The following is a 22,657-nucleotide window of genomic DNA, read 5'->3' as shown; positions in this document are numbered from 1 at the left end:
TAAATAAAACAAAGAATGGTGCATGCTGGAAACAAATAAAAACAGAAATTGTGGGAGAAAGTCAGCAGGTCTGGCAGCATCTGTGAAGGAAAAACAGAGCCAATATTTGAGTCCAGTGAACCTTCTTCTAGAACCCTGAGACTTGAAACATTTACTCAGTTTTCTCTTCACAGATGCTGCCAGACCTGCTGAGTTTCTTAGACAATTTTTTTTTTGTTTAGCTATTGATCTGCTTCTTAAGCTGTGGTGAAGGCAGCAGTTCACAGTGAATGTTGATTTTTCCTCGGTACTTTTTCACCAGCACTGCTTTCTGCAGTTAAGATTGAGACTGAGACAAAGATATATATGAAAGAGAGAGAGAGAGAGAGAGAAGGAAGAGCTTCAGTATCACGGTTGTCATCAGTCCATTTTGTTCGTCTTCATTTTCTTTACTCAAAGGCTGCTTTGTGAATTCTGACGTCTGTGTTATTGTTTCATTTCAAGTAGGCAACTTGTTATCTCACATAACTGATAATGCAATTAGCATTGCAAGGGAGTATGAAACATGTGTTGCAAATTTGTTTGCATTTTAGTGTTTGATTAGGATTGTAATTTTGAGATAACTGTTTTATAAATTATTTCATGTGGACTGTCTGAACTTGTCGGTGAACTCAGGAGTGATTTTAGATCAGCAGTTTACAGTAAAGTCTCAGGTTAGGTAACGGAAGCAAGCTGAATGATGGTTGTCCATATTTATTATGATCTACCTCGCACAGTACAATCAGATGGTGCAGTCTGAATTGACTAAGCACTGTTTATGAAATGTTTCAATGTACTTAAGCACATTATTATAGTCATTAGAAGTTGTGATTGGAGAAAATTGATTTGTTGATGTTGTTATTCAGGAGCAGTGCTTTTTTTTTGCTATATTGAGCAGTTTATAAGTTTAAATTGCTCTTGTCTTCCAGGTTTGCTGGAGAAGATGTTGGGAAGGCCACCACTAAGGTAGGATTAAAGGTGACTCGTTCTGTTTACGGTTACTTAATCTCTTCCAATATGGATACAATTCTCCAACATATATAAATATTGGTGTATTTTAATGGTGAATTGTTTTACATAATATATGAGAAGGGTATATTGTTAATGCTAGGAGTATAATTTACCTGATTTGCATTTCCTCTTGTGAAATTCAGGAAATCCATATTTGGGAGTTATCAAGTGTACTTGACTCGTGAGAATAAATGTCATATCTTTCCAGTATTCCCACAGCACAGCTTTAAGTAGATTATCGTGATCAATATTGGATGTGATACAATGCTTCTATCAATTATTTAGTTATTGAGGGAACCTTTGCAGTCATAGAGTCATACAGCATGGAAACAGACATTTCAGTCCAACCAGTCCATAATCCCAAACTAATCTAGTCCCACCTGCCTAGTCTTGGCCCAATTCCCTCCAAACCCTTCCGATTCATATACTTATCCAAGTGTCTTTTAAATGACGTAATTGTAACTGCATCCACCACTTCCTCAGGAAGTTCATTCCACACATGAACCACTCTCTGTAAAAAAGTTTGCCCCTCACATCTTTTTTAAATCTCTCTCCTTGCAACGTAAAAATGTGCCCCTTATTCTTGAAATCCCTCGTTCTAGGGAAAAGACAACCTACCATCAACCCTGTCTATACCCCTCATTATTTTATAAACTTCTATAAGGTTGCCTCTCAAACGTAGAATTTACATACAATCTTCTAAAGAAAAATTGAATTATCAATAAAAAACAGAAAAGGGTGGAAATGGTCAATAGGTCAGCCACATCCATGGAGAAAGAAACACAACTGATATTTCATATTGATGACCTTTTTAATCAGAACTATATACTGTTTCTCATGGGGAGGTTTTTCAGAATGTGGCCATAAAAATGTTGGTGGTGAATGCTTTCCCTTCAATGTTAGCAGCTCAACTGCAAGTTAATACTTTTGTGAAGTGGGATTTCTATTCCTCACTCAGCTTCACGAGATTGGCACCTCAGTTTCAGGTATGCTGAGTGAGCTGCCACACTCTTCATTGAACCAGGATAGATCTCCAAAATTGACGGTAATGATAGAGTGGGTTATATGCCAAACTATGAGCTTGTGGATGCTTGGTTTTGAGCTGCAAGATCTGGTCAAAGTCCTTCACTTTAAGAGCAATGCTAGTGCCACACAATACGATGCATGGAACAGAATGCAATTAACATGGCTAAGCAGTCCCACAACCAACAAATCGGACCTAAAGTCCACCCTCCTGCCACATCTAGTTATGAATGGTCTCGAACAATTCAACCACAAACAGGAGGAGGAGACTCATAAAATATTCCCATTGCCAATGATGGGGAAGCCCAGCGCATCAGTGCAAAAGACAAGGCTGAAGTATTTGCATTCATTTTCAGACCGAAATATTGACTGGATGATTCATCTCAGCGTCTTCCTGAAATCCCCAGCATTACAGATACTAGTTTTCATCTAATTAGTTTCACTCATACTGATATCAAAAAGTGGCTGAAGCCATTGGATACTTCAAAGCTAAGGACAACATTTAGGCTTGTATTCCAGGATTAGCTGCACTTTTAACTAAGCTGTTCCAAAGCATTTATAGCACTGGCTTCGACCCAACAACGTGGAAATTTGTCCAGGAATGTCTTGAGCACAAAATGCAGACTGCAAGCAATCTGATAAGAATGCAAACTGGTAGGTTGCTGCCATTTCAGTCTACTCTCAAACATCAGTAAACTGATGGAATTTGTCAACAACAGTGCTATGAAGCAGCACTTCCAATGGAATAACCTGCTCACTGTCACTCAGCTGAGTTTCACCAGGATCACTCAGCTCCTGAACTCATTACAGCCTTGGGCCAAACGTGGATAAAAGAGCTGAATTCCAGAGATGAAGTGAGAGTGACAGCCCTTGACATCAAGACTACATTTGTCTGAGTTTGGATGGAGCCCTAGCAGAACTGGAGTCATTGGGAATCTGAGGGAAAACTCTCTGCTTGATTGAATCCTACCTGGCACAAAGGGGAATGGCTGTGGTTTTCAGAGATCAGTCATTTCAGTTCCAGGACATCATCGGAGGGGCTAGTCATGTAGTGCCTCTGCATTGTAAGGTCAACAATTGCTGAATCACCACAGTGTTATCATCAACCTGACACTGAACTGGCCACCAGAGCAGTTAAAAGTTTAGGAATCATGTGACAAATAACTCACCTCCAGTCTATTACCTGTCCCCCATCAGCAAAACATTAGTCAGCACAGTGATGGAAAACTCTCCATCTTGCCTGGATTAGTGCAGCTCCAACAACACTCAACACGCTCGACACCATCCAGGATAAAGCCATCAGTTTGACTGGTATCCTGTCTAATACCTTCAGCATTCATTCCCCTCACTGCTGATGCACAATGGCAGCAATGTATATCATCTACAAGATGCACTGCAGTAACTCACCAAGGGGTTCCTTAGATTGCACCTTCTAAATTCACAACTTCAACAGTCTAGAAGGACAAGGGTGGTAAACGCATAAGAACACTGCCACTTGCAAGTTCTGCTCCATGTCACACACCATCCTGACTTGGAACTACATTGCCATTCCTTCATGGTCACTGGGTCAAAGTCCTGGAACTCCCTTTCTAGCATCACTGACAGTTTCCTACACCCAAGACTGCAGCGGTTTCAGGAGGAAGCTCAACATAATATATTTCCAAGTCAGGATGGTGTGTGGCTTGGAGGGGAATTGAGAAGGTGGTCATGTTCCCATTGATCTGCTGCTCTTGTCCTTCTAGATGGAAGTGGTTGTGGGTTTGAAAATAAAATACAGTTCAGCATATGGATACTAAAAACAAATGCTCTTCCACCTAACCACTTCCCAAAGAAAAATCTAAGCTTTGTTATCAAATGAGACGGTCACCCAATGAAGGAAACAATCAGTTACATTACATGAACTGAAGAAGTTCCATTACCATTGTTCTGAAGAATGTGTCATTATTAAAGCAGACTGAATAAAACAAATTTTGTTTCTATTCAGGGGGATTATGGATTATTAGCAGTGATTTGAAAATCATATTAAGCACTGTAGAATCTAGCCAGTAGTTTTGGAAATGACAGTGTTTGGTGACTTTGTTAAACATATCAGTCTCAGGTTGAAGTAAAATCGTTGTGATGGGAACATAAGTAATACAGGTATTTTTCAAGGATAGTAAAGAGCTTTCCCATGATCTTTAAGATCAAATTACAAAGTCTCTGATAAAGTTTTGTTTTTGATTATATTATTGAATTATTTTTGGATTCATTTGAGTTTTTTTCCCGCTACATCTCTCCTTTTCACTCCCGCCCCCTCCCAGCCCTCCCCATCCCTGTCCTGCACCTAGTCTCATTGATCTGCCATTTGCTATCTTGTCTACAAAATACAAATCAAATACAAGTGTACCCAAGTGCGATTTATGCTGGGTTTCAAGTGTGTAGTCACTAACAAGGCCCTGCTTTTAATTAAGTTTAATTATTTATTACAGTTCACACCGTCGTTCCTTCTAATGAGTTTGTAATTATCTGTAACAGCATACGTATCTTGGATAAATGTGATGTAGTCAAGAGATTTTATGAATTGATTTCATGCGGATAGTATTAAAATTAATGTTACATTCACTGTTTTCTGGATTAAAACAAAAAAAGCACTTTTTCAAAAGTGTGATAAGAATCTTTTTTCATCACCAGATTCCTGTTTTTTTCCTTTCATCATTTTACTCCTTTCCCCATAAGCATCTCTTTGGTTAAGTGATCCTGGATCAAAGATTTACTCCTGGCAGCTAAAGGCTCTGGTTTTTGAAATCCTTTTGGGCTCTGTGAAAGTAACTAGCAGCATATGGTTTCAGAATGATTGTCAGGTACGCTGACGAACATGGGTAAATATCATTGGATGTCTAACAGGATGCCATACACCTGAAGACTCTAACTTTGCTCCTTCCAGCAGACTATAATGAGTATATCTGCTTTCCATTGTTTAAAAACAAAGTTAGTCACTAAATTCAACATTTAGGGGCTGATATCACAGTCTACTCTACACGCGAAATGGCACTTCATTTGCTGTAAAAGCATCGCATAAAGGCAAGTCTTACTTTCTTTTCTTTCACCTATTACCCAACCACACAGGGATATACATATTTTAGTAGAACACACCAATACTCTGTATTGCTGCCAAACCAGTGCATTTGTTCTGCCTCTCAAGAAATGAAATGAGGAGCAAACTCCTTAAGCATTCATCTGCACAAAGTAATTGCCTGCTGCATGTTCACAGAACCATATCAACTGGCTGATATCCAGGTTCTTCTACTGCATGAGTAAGGCAAAATAAAAACTAAAAGGACTGCGGATGCTCTAAATCAGGAACAAAAATAGAAGTTGCTGGAAAAGCTCAGCAGGTCTGGCAGCATCTGTGAAGGAAAAAAACAGAGTTAACGTTTCAGGTCCGGTAAGGCAATGTCACTTCTTCACCTGTGACATGGCATTGGCTCTTTGTGGGGCAGGATTGGTGTGGTACGTGAGGGTTTCTACCATCTTGGATAACTAACAATCAAGGACAGCATTATCTCTTTATAGATTTGAAAATTAGGGTAACTGTTTAACAGAGACAACAAGGTGCAGGGCTGGATGAACACAGCAGGCCAAACAGCATCATAGGAGCAGAGAGGCTGACGTTTCGGGCCTAGACCCTTCATCAGAAAAGGGGGAGGGGAAGGGCGTTCTGAAATAAATAGGGAGAGAGTGGGAGGCAGATAGAAGAGGGATAGAGGAGAGGATAGGTGGAGAGGAAACAAACAGGTTGAAGAGGCGGGGATGGAGCCAGTAAAGGTGAGTGTAGGTAGGGAGTTAGGAAGGGGATAGGTCAGTCCAGGGAGGACGGACAGGTCAAGGGGGCGGGATGAGGTTGGTCGGTAGGAGATGGAGGTGCGGCTTGAGGTGGGAGGAGGGGATAGGTGGGAGGAAGAACAGGTTAGGGAGGCAGGGACGAGCTGGACTGGTTTTGGGATGCGGTGGGGGGAGGGGAGATTTTGAAACTTGTGAAATCCACATTGATACCATTGGGCTGCAGGGTTCCCAAGCGGAATATGAGTTGCTGTTCCTGCAACCTTCGGGCGGCATCGTTGTGGCACTGCAGGAGGCCCAGGATGGACATGTCGTCTGAGGAATGGGAGGGGGAGTTGAAATGGTTCGCGACTGGGAGGTGCAGTTGTTTATTGCGAAATGTTTAACACTTGTTTTTATTTGATCCTTCTTAACATAAACTGTATAAAATCTACATTCATGTATATTATCACTGCATCTTGTATTTATTTCTGGTTTATCTATATCTCATAATTTTATGGCAGTATTCAATGTGCTTCATACACTTTGATATTATTAATGTGATGTGATGATAAATCTCCATCCCACAATTTAAAGTGGGGCATTATGAATGGCTTTAGGGCAAAAAGTCATTTAACCTATTGCTCAAACATAACAGCTTATTAATCGATTGAGTTAGATCATCAGTTCAACACAGGCCTAGAAAATAAATCCCAATACTTTTGCATGTAGCTTCGCATGAGTTTTCATTTAACATCCAAAACTACTCAGGTAAATAAGTAGAATAGAATGAACTGGACTTAGAAGCTTCCCGTATCGAGTGATGACAGGGGGAAATAAAACACATGCTTTTCTTAAATTTCCCTTGTGGGACATGGGTGTTGCTGGCTGACCAGCATTTATTGTCTGTTTCTAGTTGCCCTCAAGAAAGTGGTGGTGAGCTGCCTTCTTAAACTTCTGGAATCCATGTGTTATAGGTAGACTCACAATGCCATTAAGGAGGGAATTCCAGGATTTTGACCTAGCATCAGTGAAGGAACGATGATGTATTTCTAAGTCAGGATAGTGAGTGACTTGGGGGGAGCTTGAAGGTGCTGGTGTTCCCACATAATGGCTGCCCTTGTTCTCCAGGTGGAAGTGGTTGTGGGTTTGGAAGGACTTTTGGTGAATTTCTGCAGTGCATCTTGTGGATAGTACACACTGCTGCGACTGAGCGTCGATGATGAGGGAATGGATGCTTGTGGATGTGGTGCCAGTCATGCATTCTGCTTTGTCCTAGATGGTGCCAAGTTTCTTGAATGTTGTTGGAGCTGCGCTCATCCAGGCAAAGGGGAGTATTCCATTACACTCCTGACTTGCGCCTTATAGATTCTGAGCAGGCTCTGGGGAGTCAGGAGGTGAGTTACCCACCTCAGTATTCCTAATCTCTGACCTGCTGTTGTAGCCTTTGTATTTATGTGGTGAGTCTAATTGAGTGTCTGATCAATGGTAACCCCAAGGATGTTAACAATAGAGGATTCAGTGATGGTAACACCATGAATGTGGTTAGATTGTCTCTTATTGAATATTGTCATTGCATGCCATTTGTGTGGCAGGAATGTCACTTGCCACTTGTCAGCCCAAGTCTGGACATTGTCCAAATCTTGTTGCATTTGAACATGGACTGCTTCAGTGTCTGAGGAGTCACAAATGAAGCTGAACATTGTGAAATCAGCGGCAAACATCCCCAACTCCTGACCATATGATGGAGGGAAGGTCATTGATGAAGTAGCTGAAGATGGTTGGGCCTAAGACACTGCCCTGAGGAACTCCTGCAATAATGTCCTCAAGGACCTGATCAGCTCAATCAATTGTACTGCTGCCGAGCTACTGGCCATTAAAATACCCCATCCAGAGTACATTCTGTCCTTTGCCACCCTCAGTGCTTCCTCCAAGTGTTGTTCAATATGGAAGAGTACAGATTCAACAGCTGCAGGGGGACTGTATGTGGTAATCAGCGGGAGGTTTCCTTGTCCATGTTTAAGCTGAAACCATGAGACTTTGTGGAGACCAGGGTCAAGGTTGAGGACTCCCAGTACAACTCCCTCCCAAATGTATAGCACTATGCCGACACCTCTGCCAGGTCTATCCTGGCGGTGAGACAGGACACATCCAGGAATGGTGATGATGGTTTCTGGGATATTGTCTGTAAGGTATGATTCTGTGAGTATGACTATGTCAGGCTGTTGCTCAGTCTGTGAGAGAATTCTCCCAATTTTGGCACTAGCCCCAGATGTTAGTAAGGAGGACTTTGCAGGATGGGCAAGGCTGTTTCTGCCATTGTCTTTTCCGGTGTCAGAATCGACACCAGGTGGTCCATCCTGTTTCATTTCTTTGTTGTCGAAGCAATTGATACAACTGAGTGGTTTGCTTGGCCATTTCAGAGGGCAGTTGAGAATCAACCACATTGTTGTGGGTCTGGAGTCACATGTAGGCAAGACCAGGTGAGGATGGCAGATTTCCTTCCCTGAAGAACATTAGTGAGCCAGAATGGTTTTTCCGACAATCAACAATGATTTCACGGTCATTGGTAAATTCTTACTTGTAGATATTTGTTTTTATTCAATTCAAATTCCACCATCTGCCAAGAGCATTAACTGAGTTTCCGCATTATTAGTCCAGTGATAGGCCATCACCTCCCCTCTTATTTTCAGAGCCAGAATTTTCCTGGAACAGGTTGTTCACCTGTCACCAGAGCCTAGAGCTTGATGGACACCACTTTGCAATAAGTCTGGCTGACTCGGAGACTCTCTCATCTTGCTACCTGTCTTAGCCATGTTGAGAGAATTGAACCTGTTTGGTCACATTAAGAACGCACCCTCTATGACTACCAACTCCCAAACAGAATTTTTATTGTCTAGTATTACTGTCCAGGGGCAGCACGGTGGCTCAGTGGTTAGCACTGCTGCCTCACAGCGCCAGGGATCCAGGTTCAATTCCCTCCTCAGACGACTGTCTGTGTGGAGTTTGCACATTCTCCCCGTGTCTGCGTGGGTTTCCTCCGGGTGCTCCGGTTTCCTCCCATAGTCTAAAGATGGGCAGGCTAGGTGGACTGGCCATGAAAAATTGCCACAGTGTTGAGGGATGTGTAGATGAGGTGGGTTACCAGGGGATGGGTCTGGATGGGATGCTCTGAGAGTCAGTGTGGACTTGTAGAGCCAAAGGCCCTGTTTCCACACTGTAGGTATTCTATGATGTTAATTTCTGAGCCACAAGAACTTTCATGCAACTTAACACCAGACAGTAAACTGCAGCATGAGCTTTTAGAAATTAGATACAGTATATTAAGTGTGTAGAACACAGTAAATTGTAAAATACACCAGCCATACATCGCAATTTATGAAATAAAATTTATCCCCGTTGATAGTAAATTTGCAAGTAGTAAACGGATAGTAAATTTGTAATATAAATTGTATAACATATCCAGCATAACATGTAAGTGACAAGTTGTAAATACCAGTGTAGCTTGTCAAATTGAGTTGTTCTCTGATATAGGCACTGTGAGGTAGGTACTGTCATTGACATCCTGTGAAAAAGATACTTTAAAACTGTACATTTGACACAAGCACCAGTCCTGTTTGAACTCTGCTATAGTATATTGATAAATTGCTCAGCTCATATTTGTAAATCCATTAAGGGTTACTGGATCCCTTTTAAATATTTAAGCTGTCTTTGCTCTTTCAGTCAGGCAAATGGAAATAAGGGATAAACTGTTTTAATCTAAAGAGTTTTTCATTTGGAATTCATTGCTAGACAACCATCCTCAAATGAGTTCTGAAAATTGAGATTGGCCTCTCTGACTTACCACAGATTTTGATATGCATCAGCTCAGTCAGCCATTGACTCAGTAAACATACAATTGGGCATATTGATAGAGCTGACACAATTGATCGCAAGCAATTGTAATACCGAAGGCCTCGCAGGCTCTATTGTTTAATTTGGAAAACAAGATAATTAAATGATTATTCAATGTATGTCTGTTCTGTATGTTGCTTAATCTATTGCTGATTGTGCTTCACCGTTGGCCTTCATTGCAATTTGATTCAACTGACAAAGGAGTTCAGACTGAATAAGTTTAGAATATTTCAAAGCATTCTCTGGAAAACAGACAGAACAGAAAACTATTTGAGAAAAACTCTCAGCCAGGATCAAGTTGGCTTGAGATTGATTTTCATTCAACAACAGTCATGTTGTCAACAACCGATAAACAACAGTGTAATAAGGGCTAATGTTTCAACTTGCATCGCATCTCGACAAGGATGGGAAAAGTGATTGAGGTGTTACCAAGCTCTGAAAAGCAGTGCAGAGTCCATGCAGGGTTAGTGGTGTGGGAGGTTGGTGAGAGAATGTGTTGGAAGTGTGGAGGGGCATGGGGCCCCCCTGGGAGACAATAGTGCTGTAGCAGAGATAAAGTGAGTGTGAAGAGGCAGACAGAAGAGTGTGACTCCTACCTTGGCCGACCGGAGAAAGTCATTGGTTTTCTCCAATGAAGCCTCTCAAGTACAAGCAGAGACCAGCTTGGACAACATGGTGTGAGCCTGTAAGTAATTTTGGGTTTTATATTTAAATTAAGATTTAGTTAATTATTATTTTTAGGTACGTTTTGTAAACACATGAACTTTGCTAGACTTACAATGGAAAGAGGCCATTATTTTCTGCATTAATACACTATCTTTCAAAGGAGACATCTTGTGCTGTCACACAGCCACACACAATATTCCCGTAACACTGACAAGCTAAATTTTGGAAACACCTCAATTATATTGTAATGAAGAACTGAATAATGAAAAATTAAGCGAATAAAGTCTGTATTTTTTATTAATGTTACAAATACATCTTAGTAATTATTTTAAAATGTGGATTATTCACACTGTGAGAAACAAGCAGGTTATGAGAGCGGAAGAAATAAGATGCATCCAAAATCATATCAACTAAAACAACCCTCGAGATTTGAAGTGACATATACACAGAAGAATAGAGGCCTGTCGTTCCAAGAGATAAGGGTAGACTGTGAAACCGCTTAATGTCTTATGTCAGGGCAATTTGTGTAGATGGGAAAGACCAATCAAATTAATCTTTATCACATTATTAGCAAATTTAAAGTGGGTTTTTTTTATTCATTTTGTGTGCCGTGGGCATCACTGGCTGGCCAGCATTTATTGCCCATCCCAAGTTACCCTTGAGAAGGTGGTGGTGAGCTGCCTTCTTGAATCACTGCAGTCCTCCTGCGGTGGGTTGATCCACAATGCCATTAGAGAGGTAATTCCAGGATTTTGACCCAGTGATAGTGAAGGAACGGTGATATATTTCCAAGTCAGGATGGTGCATAGCTTAGAGGGGAACTTGAATGTGGTGGTGTTCCCAAATGTCTACTGCCCTTGTCCTTCCAGATGGAAGTGGTTGTGGGTTTGGAAGGTAACACAATGTGGAGCTGGAGGAACACAACAGGCCAGGCAGCATCAGAGGAGCAGGAAACTTGACATTTAGGGTCGGGACCATTTCTGAAGAAGGGTTATGCGGTGAGTTTCTAATCAGTGGTAACCCCGAGGATGTTGACAATGGGGCAGTCAATGATGGTATCACCATGAATATCAAGGGGTGGTCGTTAGAATGTCTGTTATTGGTCATGGTCAAAGCCTGGCATTTGTATGGCATGAATGTCACTTGCCACTTGCCAGCTCAAGGCTGGATATTGACCAGATCTTGCTGCATGTAAACATGGTACTGCTTCAGTATCTGATGAGTTGCAAATGGTGCTGAACATTGTGCAATCACCAGCGAATATCCCACTTCTGACCTCATGATAATCTGAAAGGCAACACAAAATAAAGGTTTTGAGCACCATGTTTTGCGGACATGTGTAGAAGTTCCCAGGTAACTGAATGTGGTGAGGCATTGGCCCTAATCAACTGAACTTCAGAGATCAAGCTGAACGTCAGGACAGTTACCAAGGACTTCTAACTGAGTCATATCCAAGTTCGAATCCCGCCATGGCAGGTGGTAGAATTTGAATTCAATAAATATTTGGAATTAAGAATCTAATGATGACCGTGAATCCATTGTTCAATGTCAGAAAAACCCATCTGGTACACTAATGTCCTTTAGGGAAGGAAACTGCCATCCTTACCTAGTCTGGTCTACAGGTGACTCCAGAGCCACAGCAATGTGGTTGACTCTTAACTGCCATCTGGGCAATTAGGGATGGGCAATAAATGCTGGCCTAGTCAGCGATGCCCTCATCCCGTAAATGAATAAAGAAAAAAAATATTAAATCGGTGTTTGTTGCTCGAAAGGATTAATTTGAATTTTTTAATCAGGCAATCTCAACCAAACTGCACTATCTAAATTATACAAACTCCTTTCTGAAACTTACAAGGAGTAGAACATAGAACATATAACATTACAGCGCAGTACAGGCCCTTCAGCCCTCGATGTTGCACCGACCTGTGAAACCAATCTGAAGCCCATCTAACCTAAACTATTCCATTATCATCCATATGTTTATCCAATGACCATTTAAATGCCCTTACTACTTTTGCAGGCAGGGCTTTCCACACCCTTACTACTCTCTGAGTAAAGAACCTACCTCTGACATCTGTCCTATATCTATCACCCCTCAATTTAAAGCTATGTCCCCTCGTGCTAGCCACCACCATCCGAGGAAAAAGGCTCCCACTGTCCACCCTATCTAATCGTCTGATCATCTTGTATGTCTCTATTAAGTCACCTCTTAACCTTCTTCTCTCTAACGAAAACAGCCTCAAGTCCCTCAGCCTTTCCTCATAAGACTTCCCTCCATACCAGGCAACATCCTGGTAAATCTCCTCTGCACCCTTTCCAATGCTTCCACATCCTTCCTATAATGCGGTGACCAGAACTGTACGCAATACTCCAAGTGCGGCTGCGCCAGAGTTTTTTACAGCTGCAACATGACCTCATGGCTCCGAAACTCAATCCCTCTACCAATAAAACCTAACACACCGTACGCCTTCTTAACAACCCTATCAACCTGGATGGCAACTTTCAGGGATCTATGCACATGGACACCGAGATCTCTCTGCTCATCCACACTACCAAGAATCTTACCATTAGCCCAGTACTCTGATTTCCTGTTATTCCTTCCAAAGTGAATCACCTCACGCTTTTCCGCATTAAACTCCATTTGCCACCGATCAGCCCAGCTCTGCAGCTTATCTATGTCCCTCTGTAACCTGCAACATCCTTCCGCACTATCCACAACTCCACCGACTTTGGCATTAGGGTGCAGTTTCTGTGCAGTTAAATGTCATATCCTTGCTCATTGAAAAATACGAACGTGATAGAACCACCAGCCTTAGAATACATGCCCAATGCATTCCTTGGGGAAATTGGCAGTGACTCAAGGCTGACAGAACTTGTTTTGTCAGTGGGTCATCCTATTAGTTTTAACTTTGATACAGAATTCAGTGCCACTGTCTGTAAGTCTGAAGATTATGGCTGAAGAATCAGAAGTTACTGCGCACAGAAATGAAATTATATGGTCCGAGTGGTGTAACTCCCAGATCAAAGTTATTTACATGCAACTCTGCAGCACAAAATGTGCAAAAGAGCTGAAAAGATATGTGTGATTTATAATTGACTCTTCACTTTTGAGGTGCACACATGTCTTTACCTCAACATCCCTGGGGTAGCAGAAAGTGTTCAACTCATTTTGAAAGGCAGTGAATAGATCAAGAGAAACCAAACTACATCAAGTCTATTCAACGAGAAGACAATCAGAGAATAACTGGTCCAGGGATAAATGGTTGTTGCCAAACCATAAAGGGGTAACCAGTAGAAGATCTCATTGGGCTTCTTAGACTGATAGCAGAACCCGAAAAGAAGAAAGAATCCATTGATATTACCAATGTTGGCATAAGAGAACAGTTTTCAACTGTCAATAGGAAGGAAATCTGCAACTATACAGGAGTGGTGGAAGTGTTTCCCATTTGTAGCATCAGTAAAGAACTTTCACATGATAGAAATCAGCAGGTTTCTCACTTCGAAGCAAATACTGACAACAAGAATTAGCACCCACTCAAGCTCATTGATAACTTGTTAAGTGAAGTTGGTCAGACAGCAAAACTGTCTACAGAACAAATTGTTATTGCAGATATGAATTTGATGTTTTAGGATGAGACCACCTGAGTTCAAGAGAAACATTTCAATTCTTTGTCTTGCAAAGCAGAAATATCGGTACTAGTGACAGAAAGAATGCTCAGTAAGCAACAGCTGTCCAGTGGCATGATTGAGGATGGAAAAGTGTGTGGTCCACCAGCAAAATAGCCACAAAGGGTAAATGAAGGAGATCCAACCTAATCAACAAGTTGAAGTAAAGAGTTAATGTACACCAACACAGATCAATTAGCAGATTGAGAAGAAGGGTTTGCTTGCACAACATGAAGATGAGCTGCATACAGCTCCATGGAAACCAGACCAATCTTCACAGATACAGGGCACAAATAAAAAGGAAAAATCACCTGACTCGGAAATGCAGGATACCACAAAAAGCAAGGACTTGCTTCCAAGAGCAGCCATCTTCCATGATGGAAATTCATGAGATGAATGCTCCTGAGATTTTGCTATGGGGCAACTACTGGATTCAACAAGGTAGATTTACTCTGCAAAAGGCACTCAGGAGATTAAAGATCCTGCAAGTTAGGTAATGGACCAATTACTTAGGTTAGCAGGAACAACGTCCTCTTGGAAAGGTCCAACAGATAGAAGGTTTTCAAGCAGAAAGAGAGAGAGAGCGAGAGTTTACAGCCAATACTTGGTCAAGATCAGAATCAAGGTCAAGAAATATCAAGCCAAAGACAAACCAACCTTCCAAGTCCAAACAGAACACATTGTGGAAGAACTATAAAACCTCCAGGCTCCCGGAATTACTAAAGTCAGAGATCTGGAGGAGGTGAGGGCAGTGATAAATGTAATTATTGACATGAATGTATAAATTATAATGATAATAAGAGAGCTTGGGGTAAAACATTGTAATAGATAATGGTTAATGTTTGCAGACTATATTAAGCCCTACCAAATTTGATGATGTCAGATAGTCTTGGGTGAGGAAATTGAGAGACTAGTTCTAGATCATGAAGGGGACAGATGAGTCACTATGTTTCCCATTAGTCTTAGAGCAGAATCTTATCAGGAACTGAATGATGTGGCTTGTGGTGAGAACTGTAGCAGAAACATGCAAAATATCCGACGAGGCCTCTCTCAATGTCAGGAACAGCTCGCTGTATCTTTTATAGAACTGCCAGGGCGAGGCAAGGTTCTTGCTAGCCATCGGCAAGTTACCGAGTAAGGGAGATTAATGCTTGTTAATGACCATGTTAATTGCTCATCTCGCCCTCTTATTATGCGGTTTCCTATTTGACCATCAACCGTGAGCAAACTAGATGCCAAAATGTGGAAATTGGAGCACATACCTGGTGATTTCAACTTAATGCTTGCTCCAAAGGACTTCCAGTTGGACACTGGACACCAACATCTCAGGGCACAATCCATGGGCATCAGCCACATGCACCCAATGTCCACAATCAGTGGCAAATCTTCAAACTATTTACACTGTGCTTCTGCATTTCAATGCTTCACCTCAAGGTGAAACAACACCCATTATTGTGGTGCTGCATCAAGGACACTGTGCACTCAGGACCATCTATCCAGCTGGCAGACTGGACCAGGCTGCATTTCTGGCCTGTTCACTTGCTGTCGTAACGTTCACTCACTCTGAGCCTACATGCTCACAGCATCACTCTTTGCCTTGCTTTGCATTTGCCTTGCCTTGCCTTTTTCTGCTTTGCCCCATCAACCAGAGATACCAGGCTGTATTACCATGCTGCTCAGCATGGTCACAAAGCCAGGAACATTGTCATGGTTATCAGCAGGCTTTGGTCAAGTCAAGAAAATCGCTTCCAGTCAGGGTTCCAAGCTCAGTAGGTCAAAAGCAGCCTCTGATACTGGTCCTAGAGCTTTGGACAAGGTTGGTCAGTCACTCCTCATAAGGAGTGAGGAGCTGAATGTTGGAAACCTCACCATCCGTGTTAACTCCTGGGTTGGCAAAGAGGCAGGCATTGAAGGAGATGTAAGTTGGTGGCACTGCTGTTATTTGTGGCACAGTTTTAGATGTGTCCTGAGTGAGTGAGCAGGCAGTGCAGAGGGCATTTAGGGTTAGTAATGTTGGGGTTTGAGGTGGATGACAGCGAATGAGAGAGCATGTTGCCGGTAATAGTGAGAATGACAGAGCATAAGCCTTGGTGGGAGGTGGATACAATAGCAGAGATAGAGTGAATGTGAGATATCAGAGACAGGATGATTGGCTTACCCTGGCAGAATGGAGAAGAATCTTCTTCCAATACTGATGGGCATTCCTTCAGACATCTGTATTAACCCAGGCAGCTAGCTCAGACCAGGCTAGCATGCTCTGACATTGTGGTCTTCACTGCTAGTCCTGCGTGAAGAGGACATTCCACCTCTGAACCTCCTCATCCTATATGATGGTCCCTCCCTAAAAAGCAGGGTGCCAAATTTCCTCATCAGCCACGTCCCAGTCAAAGTTCAGGAACCAAGCAGGGCAGATCCAGACTGAGTTCTAGCGACGCTGGTCAATTCCTGGCAGTGGCAAATTGTTTCAGGAATGACGTGTGATAAGATGGGGATAGAATCAGAGTAGAGGACCCCCATAGGAGTCAGGTAGATCTCACTCGCCCTTTTTGGAGACTCACTCCAAAAAAACCTGAACGAACCTGAACGAAAAAAAACAGCAACTCAACTGAGGTTGCCTGTTTCATTGTTTTATTTTTGCTCAGAGTTGCAATTCCATCCTTCTTAAATAACTAAAAAACAATTAAACAATTCTATATCATCTAAGATGTATCATCTAAGATTCAAAAGACGAGGAGATATTTGGCTTCTAGGCTGGATGTAACAACATGCTAGTAGCTTTGTTTCCTTCATTTTGGAGAAGTGTATGATCTCTCCTTGATCCTTCATCTTAACTACAAACTCTAATTGGTAATTCAGCTTGTAGGATATTGCCTTTATTCTGCACTGTTCCATAAGTTATTGCAATAAGAGGTGAGTTGATTAATCTCTCTTCACCTGGTCATAACAAGCTATAATGCTCTTCCAGCTGTCCATGCTTGCTGTTTCCCAATCTATATTCATTATATTCTTTCTTAGTTCCTTTTCCTAAATTCTGCTTTCCCTTCTACTTTATCACTCAGTCTGTCCTCTTCAATCACGTTTCAGCTCCATACATCACTAAAGACAGATTTCAGGTCCAGCAATTCTAGGTCAGGAATCAGGTCAGCACTCTGTGTGTGATGATAAAAACAGAAAGCACTTGATGGTCACTGGAAATCTGGCACAGATGGTATAGGCTCGAGGACTTTCAAGAGAATTGACCATGTCCTCCTTTTTAAAAGTGCAACTCACAAAAATGTTACTTGGAATTTAAAGTAATATTAAACAAAATGTCTTATTCACTCTTTCTGTTGTTTGAAGTTTTACATGACAAACATTCTGTAAGTACATAAGCACCTTGTGTAAATACAAAATAAGAGACTGGATAGTCTACCCAGAATGTGACCTAATTGAAGGTGTTATATTTCGAAAGAAGTAGTGAGTTTCATCTCTGACACAGTGGTTAACTGTGGACATTAATCAACTGGAAACAGCATGGAAAGACTAGAAGAGTAACAGTGTCAAAGCCTTGAGCAATGCTATGAGGTCATTTTCTTTTTTATATCTTTGATTAAAGGCAATAAAACAGGGCTATTGGCAACTAAACTATTCAATTCTAGAAACAGAAACTATGCTTTACAGTTAATTTTTCTCCAACATTTCCATTCTACAGCTTGTCAGTTCCCAGGTTGAACTTTTAATGCTAGTTTGTGTGTGATACTCTGATCAGAATGACCTCGATTACTCTAGTCTACTCTTTCTGGTTAACAATCTTTGTTACAAATCTGCACAATATTAATATTGGCTACACATTATACTTCCATCAGAGCAGCCAATGATGGTATGGTACCAGAATTGGGAGTCCATTTTGTCTGGTCAGGTGTCTGTTGTACAAGGGTATAGGAATCTGAAAGGGTTAATGTTGAGGAATGCATTAAACACCACCCAATATGTTGATATTACATGGACTGGAACAGGGGAACAGCTTTAGTTCATAAAGGATATCTCCCTCCTACTCTTAGCAATAATGTCTATCATTGACCTCTTTACTATCATCTTGTTTAAGAAAAGAGTCTCTTCTCATTTGACTACCAAATGGTTTTCCTCTACCTCAGTGAAATGAGCAGACCATGTAGATTCTCACTAGGAAAGAGGATGGTGGCAGCAAATCCACAATTTCACACCATGATGACCAGTAGTGAGATTTCACCTTACAACATGGGGGCAAATGGTGCGGAATCCACTGAGCTGAATTATAAAATGCTGGCGGCCATGGAGATTTAAAGCTCTTCAGACACGTATTTAAGCTTTGTTCATGCAGTTAAACAGCAGCTGGAAGAGCTGAACTTTTGAGACTTCTGCAGACGTGAACCCTGCTGCAAGATTTCACAAAGGCAGAACCTACAGTCAATGGTCAAAAGCATTTCAGACCTGGTAAGGGATGCGTAACAGCAGAAGTGAGTTTGAAACTCCATTGAGGTGGAGCACTAGTCACACTGGGATACTTACACGTTAAACTGGGTATCAGTGATCTATAGGAGCAATCCCAAATTGAGGGTCAGCCAGACAGCATTGGAGGCTACACGAATAAAGATGAAATCTCTGGTGGGTGAGGGAAGCCTTTCAAAACAAAAGGCACAGTTTTCAGGCTGAGCAAGTTAGAAGTGTGCAAAGTACTTACAGCTGAGGTACAGAGTCACCACCTAGCTAGTGGGTATTATGCTTCTTGGCTACAGTGAGGAAAATCAGGGGACACAGAAGAATTTAAAACAAGGTTGAAGACCTGAGAATTGTGTGAAGTCAGAATTAAAGCACTGAAAGGGTAATTTAGAAGCCTTAACAAACAAGGTCTATTGGAAGAAGAAAGTTAGAAGACTAGTGAAGCTGCAGAAAGGTGAGAGACCTATTACTTAAAGATGCAGTAATGGCAGGACGTATTGACTTAAACCACACACAGCTGGAATCATCTAGGAAAAACCATTAATTTATCTTATAAAGTTATTAAAGGAACAGGAATCATTATCAAAACTGCATGTAGCAAGTTTCAGTCAGCAAAGCCATTAAGGAAATGAGGATCATCTATTAATGCTGTGATTGGTGGGATTCATCTATGGAAAGCACAAAAAGGCAGTAATTGTCATTTCACTTGCAAACAGAGGGAGTCTTCCATCTTACTTAAAGAATGCAGGGATTCTTCATTTTGAATACACAAGCAGAACATTGTAGCAGAAAACAGGAGCAACATTGCTATACCACTGAATTAAAAGCCTTTCAAGCAAGAAACATAGTTACCATATTAGGAAGGCATGGCCATTTGAAATAATATTGCTGTGAAGATTTAGTTTCAGGGAGTGGCCGAGTTAAACACAGAATTGCATATCTTGAAGAAAACAAGTCTTAAGATACAAAATTGCTACCAATCAAGATATTAATCAGCAGCCAAACAAGTTAATATACTTTTACATTCAATTGTGGATTATAACTGATGTCATTATAGCTTTCTAATTGTTAGAAGAAGAAATAAAAAATATGGCAAAGTAGGACACGTTCACAGAGCAGCAAGAAGACAAATAGCCAGCACAAAAAAGTTAATTGTGTAAAAGAACCTACAATAAAAGAAAAGCCAAAGTCATTTCCAGTGCAAATAGATAATCCAGTCCTGGCTTTTTCGCAACAGGGGATATTGATGTCAATTGACCCTCACTAATTTTAGGCTTAATATAAAGATGAGTACACTATATAATCAAATAACATCACATGATTGAACAAACACAGTTTGCAAGCAACAGCAGTGCAAGTACACGGTCCAGGAGGGATATCGGCCAAGATTCAAAATATATGACAAGCAAATCTGCAAAACAATTGCATCAAATTGTGAAGAACGTATACATATTTCACAATCGAGAATTCTCACTTTTGAGCACGAATGTGTGTTTTTACATGACTTTTCTTGAAATGGTGGAAGGAATCAAATTAGTTAAGATGAAAACAACACAGTCGAGATCGGGTCAAAGAAGCCATCATCAATGCTTGAAATCTGCTACAGTTGGGCAGATTGGGCAGAATCAAACATTGTCGGGAAAAGGGAAACTCAGTGGCTAGAGATCACTCCATTGTTGTGGAAAGCTTTCTTTGAGGCTAATGGTACACACCACCCCTTCACTCATCACTAGTGCTCACCACTAGGTCTGGATCATTTTATTACGTACTGTATAATAAACAATGTCCAAATGGCAGAAGCAGAACAACACTGCACTCAGCAATGTCGTTACAAGCCCACCTATGTGTTAAGATACAAATGGATAGTTGAGCCTCAGAGACAACAATGCATCTTTAATCAGTTCCGAAAATTTCAGAAATCATCTTTCAACAAGATATAAGCTATGCATCCTTTGATGTGCCAATGCATGCCTAATGTCAAGTTGCTTAGCAAGGATATTCTTACCAGCCACTCAGCTGTGTTTGTGTTAGTGCAAATATTTATCAAATCCCCACTTTCAAATACTTACTTAAAACAGGACCTCTTTTCTAAAGTATCTTATGTTGCTTTCCTGAAGCTCCATTTATTTTGCATTTGTTTTTCATCATTTTCAGTATTCAAGCATTGTTGAAATGGCTCACCCTTGGTTGCCCCTGAAAAGATGGTGATGGGCCATCTTCCAGAACCAGTGCAGTGCATGCAATGAATGTAGTTACCTCGCTCTGTTAAAGCAGGGAGCTGCAGGATTTCATGATGAAAGTAAATTAGTTAAATTCCATTTCGATAGTTTAGCCGGAATAGATGGTTGTTATGGGCAGGTACGCTTTGAAATGCAAGAAAGTGCTAATCTGAAATGAATGACCAACTAATTAGTTAAATCAATATGGAACTACAGAATTCATGACTAATGAATGAGTAGTCTTACATTTTCATTAGCCTCCTAACTAGTAAGAAAAATCAATTATCTCATCCAAATTTATTATGTGAATCAATAGCAGACCAAATTACGAATCACTTAGATAACTGTACAATATCATTAACTCAAATTAAAAATGGTCCTCATCCAAGCACAGAATTATATGGGGCAAGTAATTTTCCATTCATTTTTATTGTACAAAATTCTAGATCCTGTACAAATAATACAGGTATTAATCTGTTTGTGCAAAATTCTTTTGCCTAAGGCATTTGTTTATTAATTTTAAATTCATAAATAACTTTGTCTTAATAACAGAAGTGTCAGATATTTGCATTGGCTATGATGAGTGTGATTTCATCACTTTAAACATCAAGTCTTAATTTAAGGGTGAGATAATTTTAAGCATTTCTGCTCTGTTAACATGCCTTGATGTCCATGATATGTATCTGCATATTTGTGTGTGTGTTTGCATGTATGCGTGTGTGTGATGGTTAGATCGAAAATTTACATAAAACACACAATGACAAACTACCTATCTAACAATTAGACCTAATTATAAATGGCAGAATGTGTGATTTAGCTCAAAACATTTGACTTATACTGCCACTGGAACTATCATGATCTGAAACTGGAGATTCCAAAATGGTATATGCACCACCAACAAAGCCCACACTCATCACTGGTGATATTTACAGAGAGATTCTTTTGACTTACAGTTACTTTTACAACATATCATAGAATCAGAATCCCTACAGTGTGGGAAGAGGCCCACTGAGTCTGCACTGATCCTCCAAACGGCATCCCACCAAAACCACAACTCTACCTATCCCCGTAACCCTACATTTACCATGGGCATTCCACCTAACCTGCACATCTTTGGACTGCACGAGAAAACCGGAGCACTCAGCGGAAACCCAGGCAGACATAGGGAGAATATGCAAACTCCACACAGACAGTTACTCGAGGTAGGACTCAAACCCCGGTCAGTGGCGCTGTGAGGCAGCAGTGCTAACCACTGTGCCACCATGCCACATGGATTTGTGGGAGTCCTGGGAGGAAGTTCTTGGAGGCATTGTGATGAGTTGTTGGATTTGGAAGGGAGTGTTGTTGCATCATGACAGTCAGAACAGAGATTTCTACCAGATGTGATGAGAGCCTGCTCCCATTATCGAGGCTACGCTGCAGTTCCCCATGATGCATGATACAATAGGAACATGGAACAGAGGTTGCAGAGAAGGCAAGCTGTGTACAGAAAGATAAGGAGTCAGGCTTTTCATTGAAGCTGCACCAACCTTTTACAGAACTTATTTCCTGCCTTCAGTTCAATTGGGAGCAATGTCTGAAAATGTAAGAAGTTGATCACTGAACTTTGCTACCTTTTCAACAGAACTCAGTGCCAAGCAAGAGGGTGAAGGCAATGCTGCCGCGGTTACCATCGTCCTCCACTTCTACAGAAGCAGATCATTCCAGGCAGGAGGAACCTACCACATTTTTTGTGAAATTTCTGTCGACCCTTTTGGAGACCAGTTTTGCAAGATTTGATAAGGTCTTCTCTGTCTCCATTGCCATTAGTCCAACAAAATGTAAACTTTGCAAGAAAATTCCCTGCATTAATTGTTTCTAGCAATATCAATGAAGCACTCTAGGACATTTCACCATTTTGCCAG

At 41.1% G+C, this 22,657-nt stretch overlaps 1 protein-coding gene across 1 annotated transcript in view; it reads left to right on the top strand.

Moving 5' to 3' along the window:
• Nucleotides 1-22,657, top strand: part of whrna (whirlin a) — a 277,019-nt gene that overhangs the window by 102,622 nt on the left and 151,740 nt on the right. The window contains exon 8 of the mRNA XM_048613360.1: nucleotides 948-984. Coding sequence (XP_048469317.1) covers nucleotides 948-984 — 37 coding nt within the window. The remainder of the gene's footprint in view (nucleotides 1-947; nucleotides 985-22,657) is intronic.

The sequence above is a fragment of the Rhincodon typus genome, chromosome 28 (genome assembly GCF_021869965.1).
Source record: "Rhincodon typus isolate 14 chromosome 28, sRhiTyp1.1, whole genome shotgun sequence".
Lineage (NCBI taxonomy): Eukaryota > Metazoa > Chordata > Chondrichthyes > Orectolobiformes > Rhincodontidae > Rhincodon > Rhincodon typus.
This window is presented reverse-complemented; position numbering and strand designations above follow the sequence as displayed.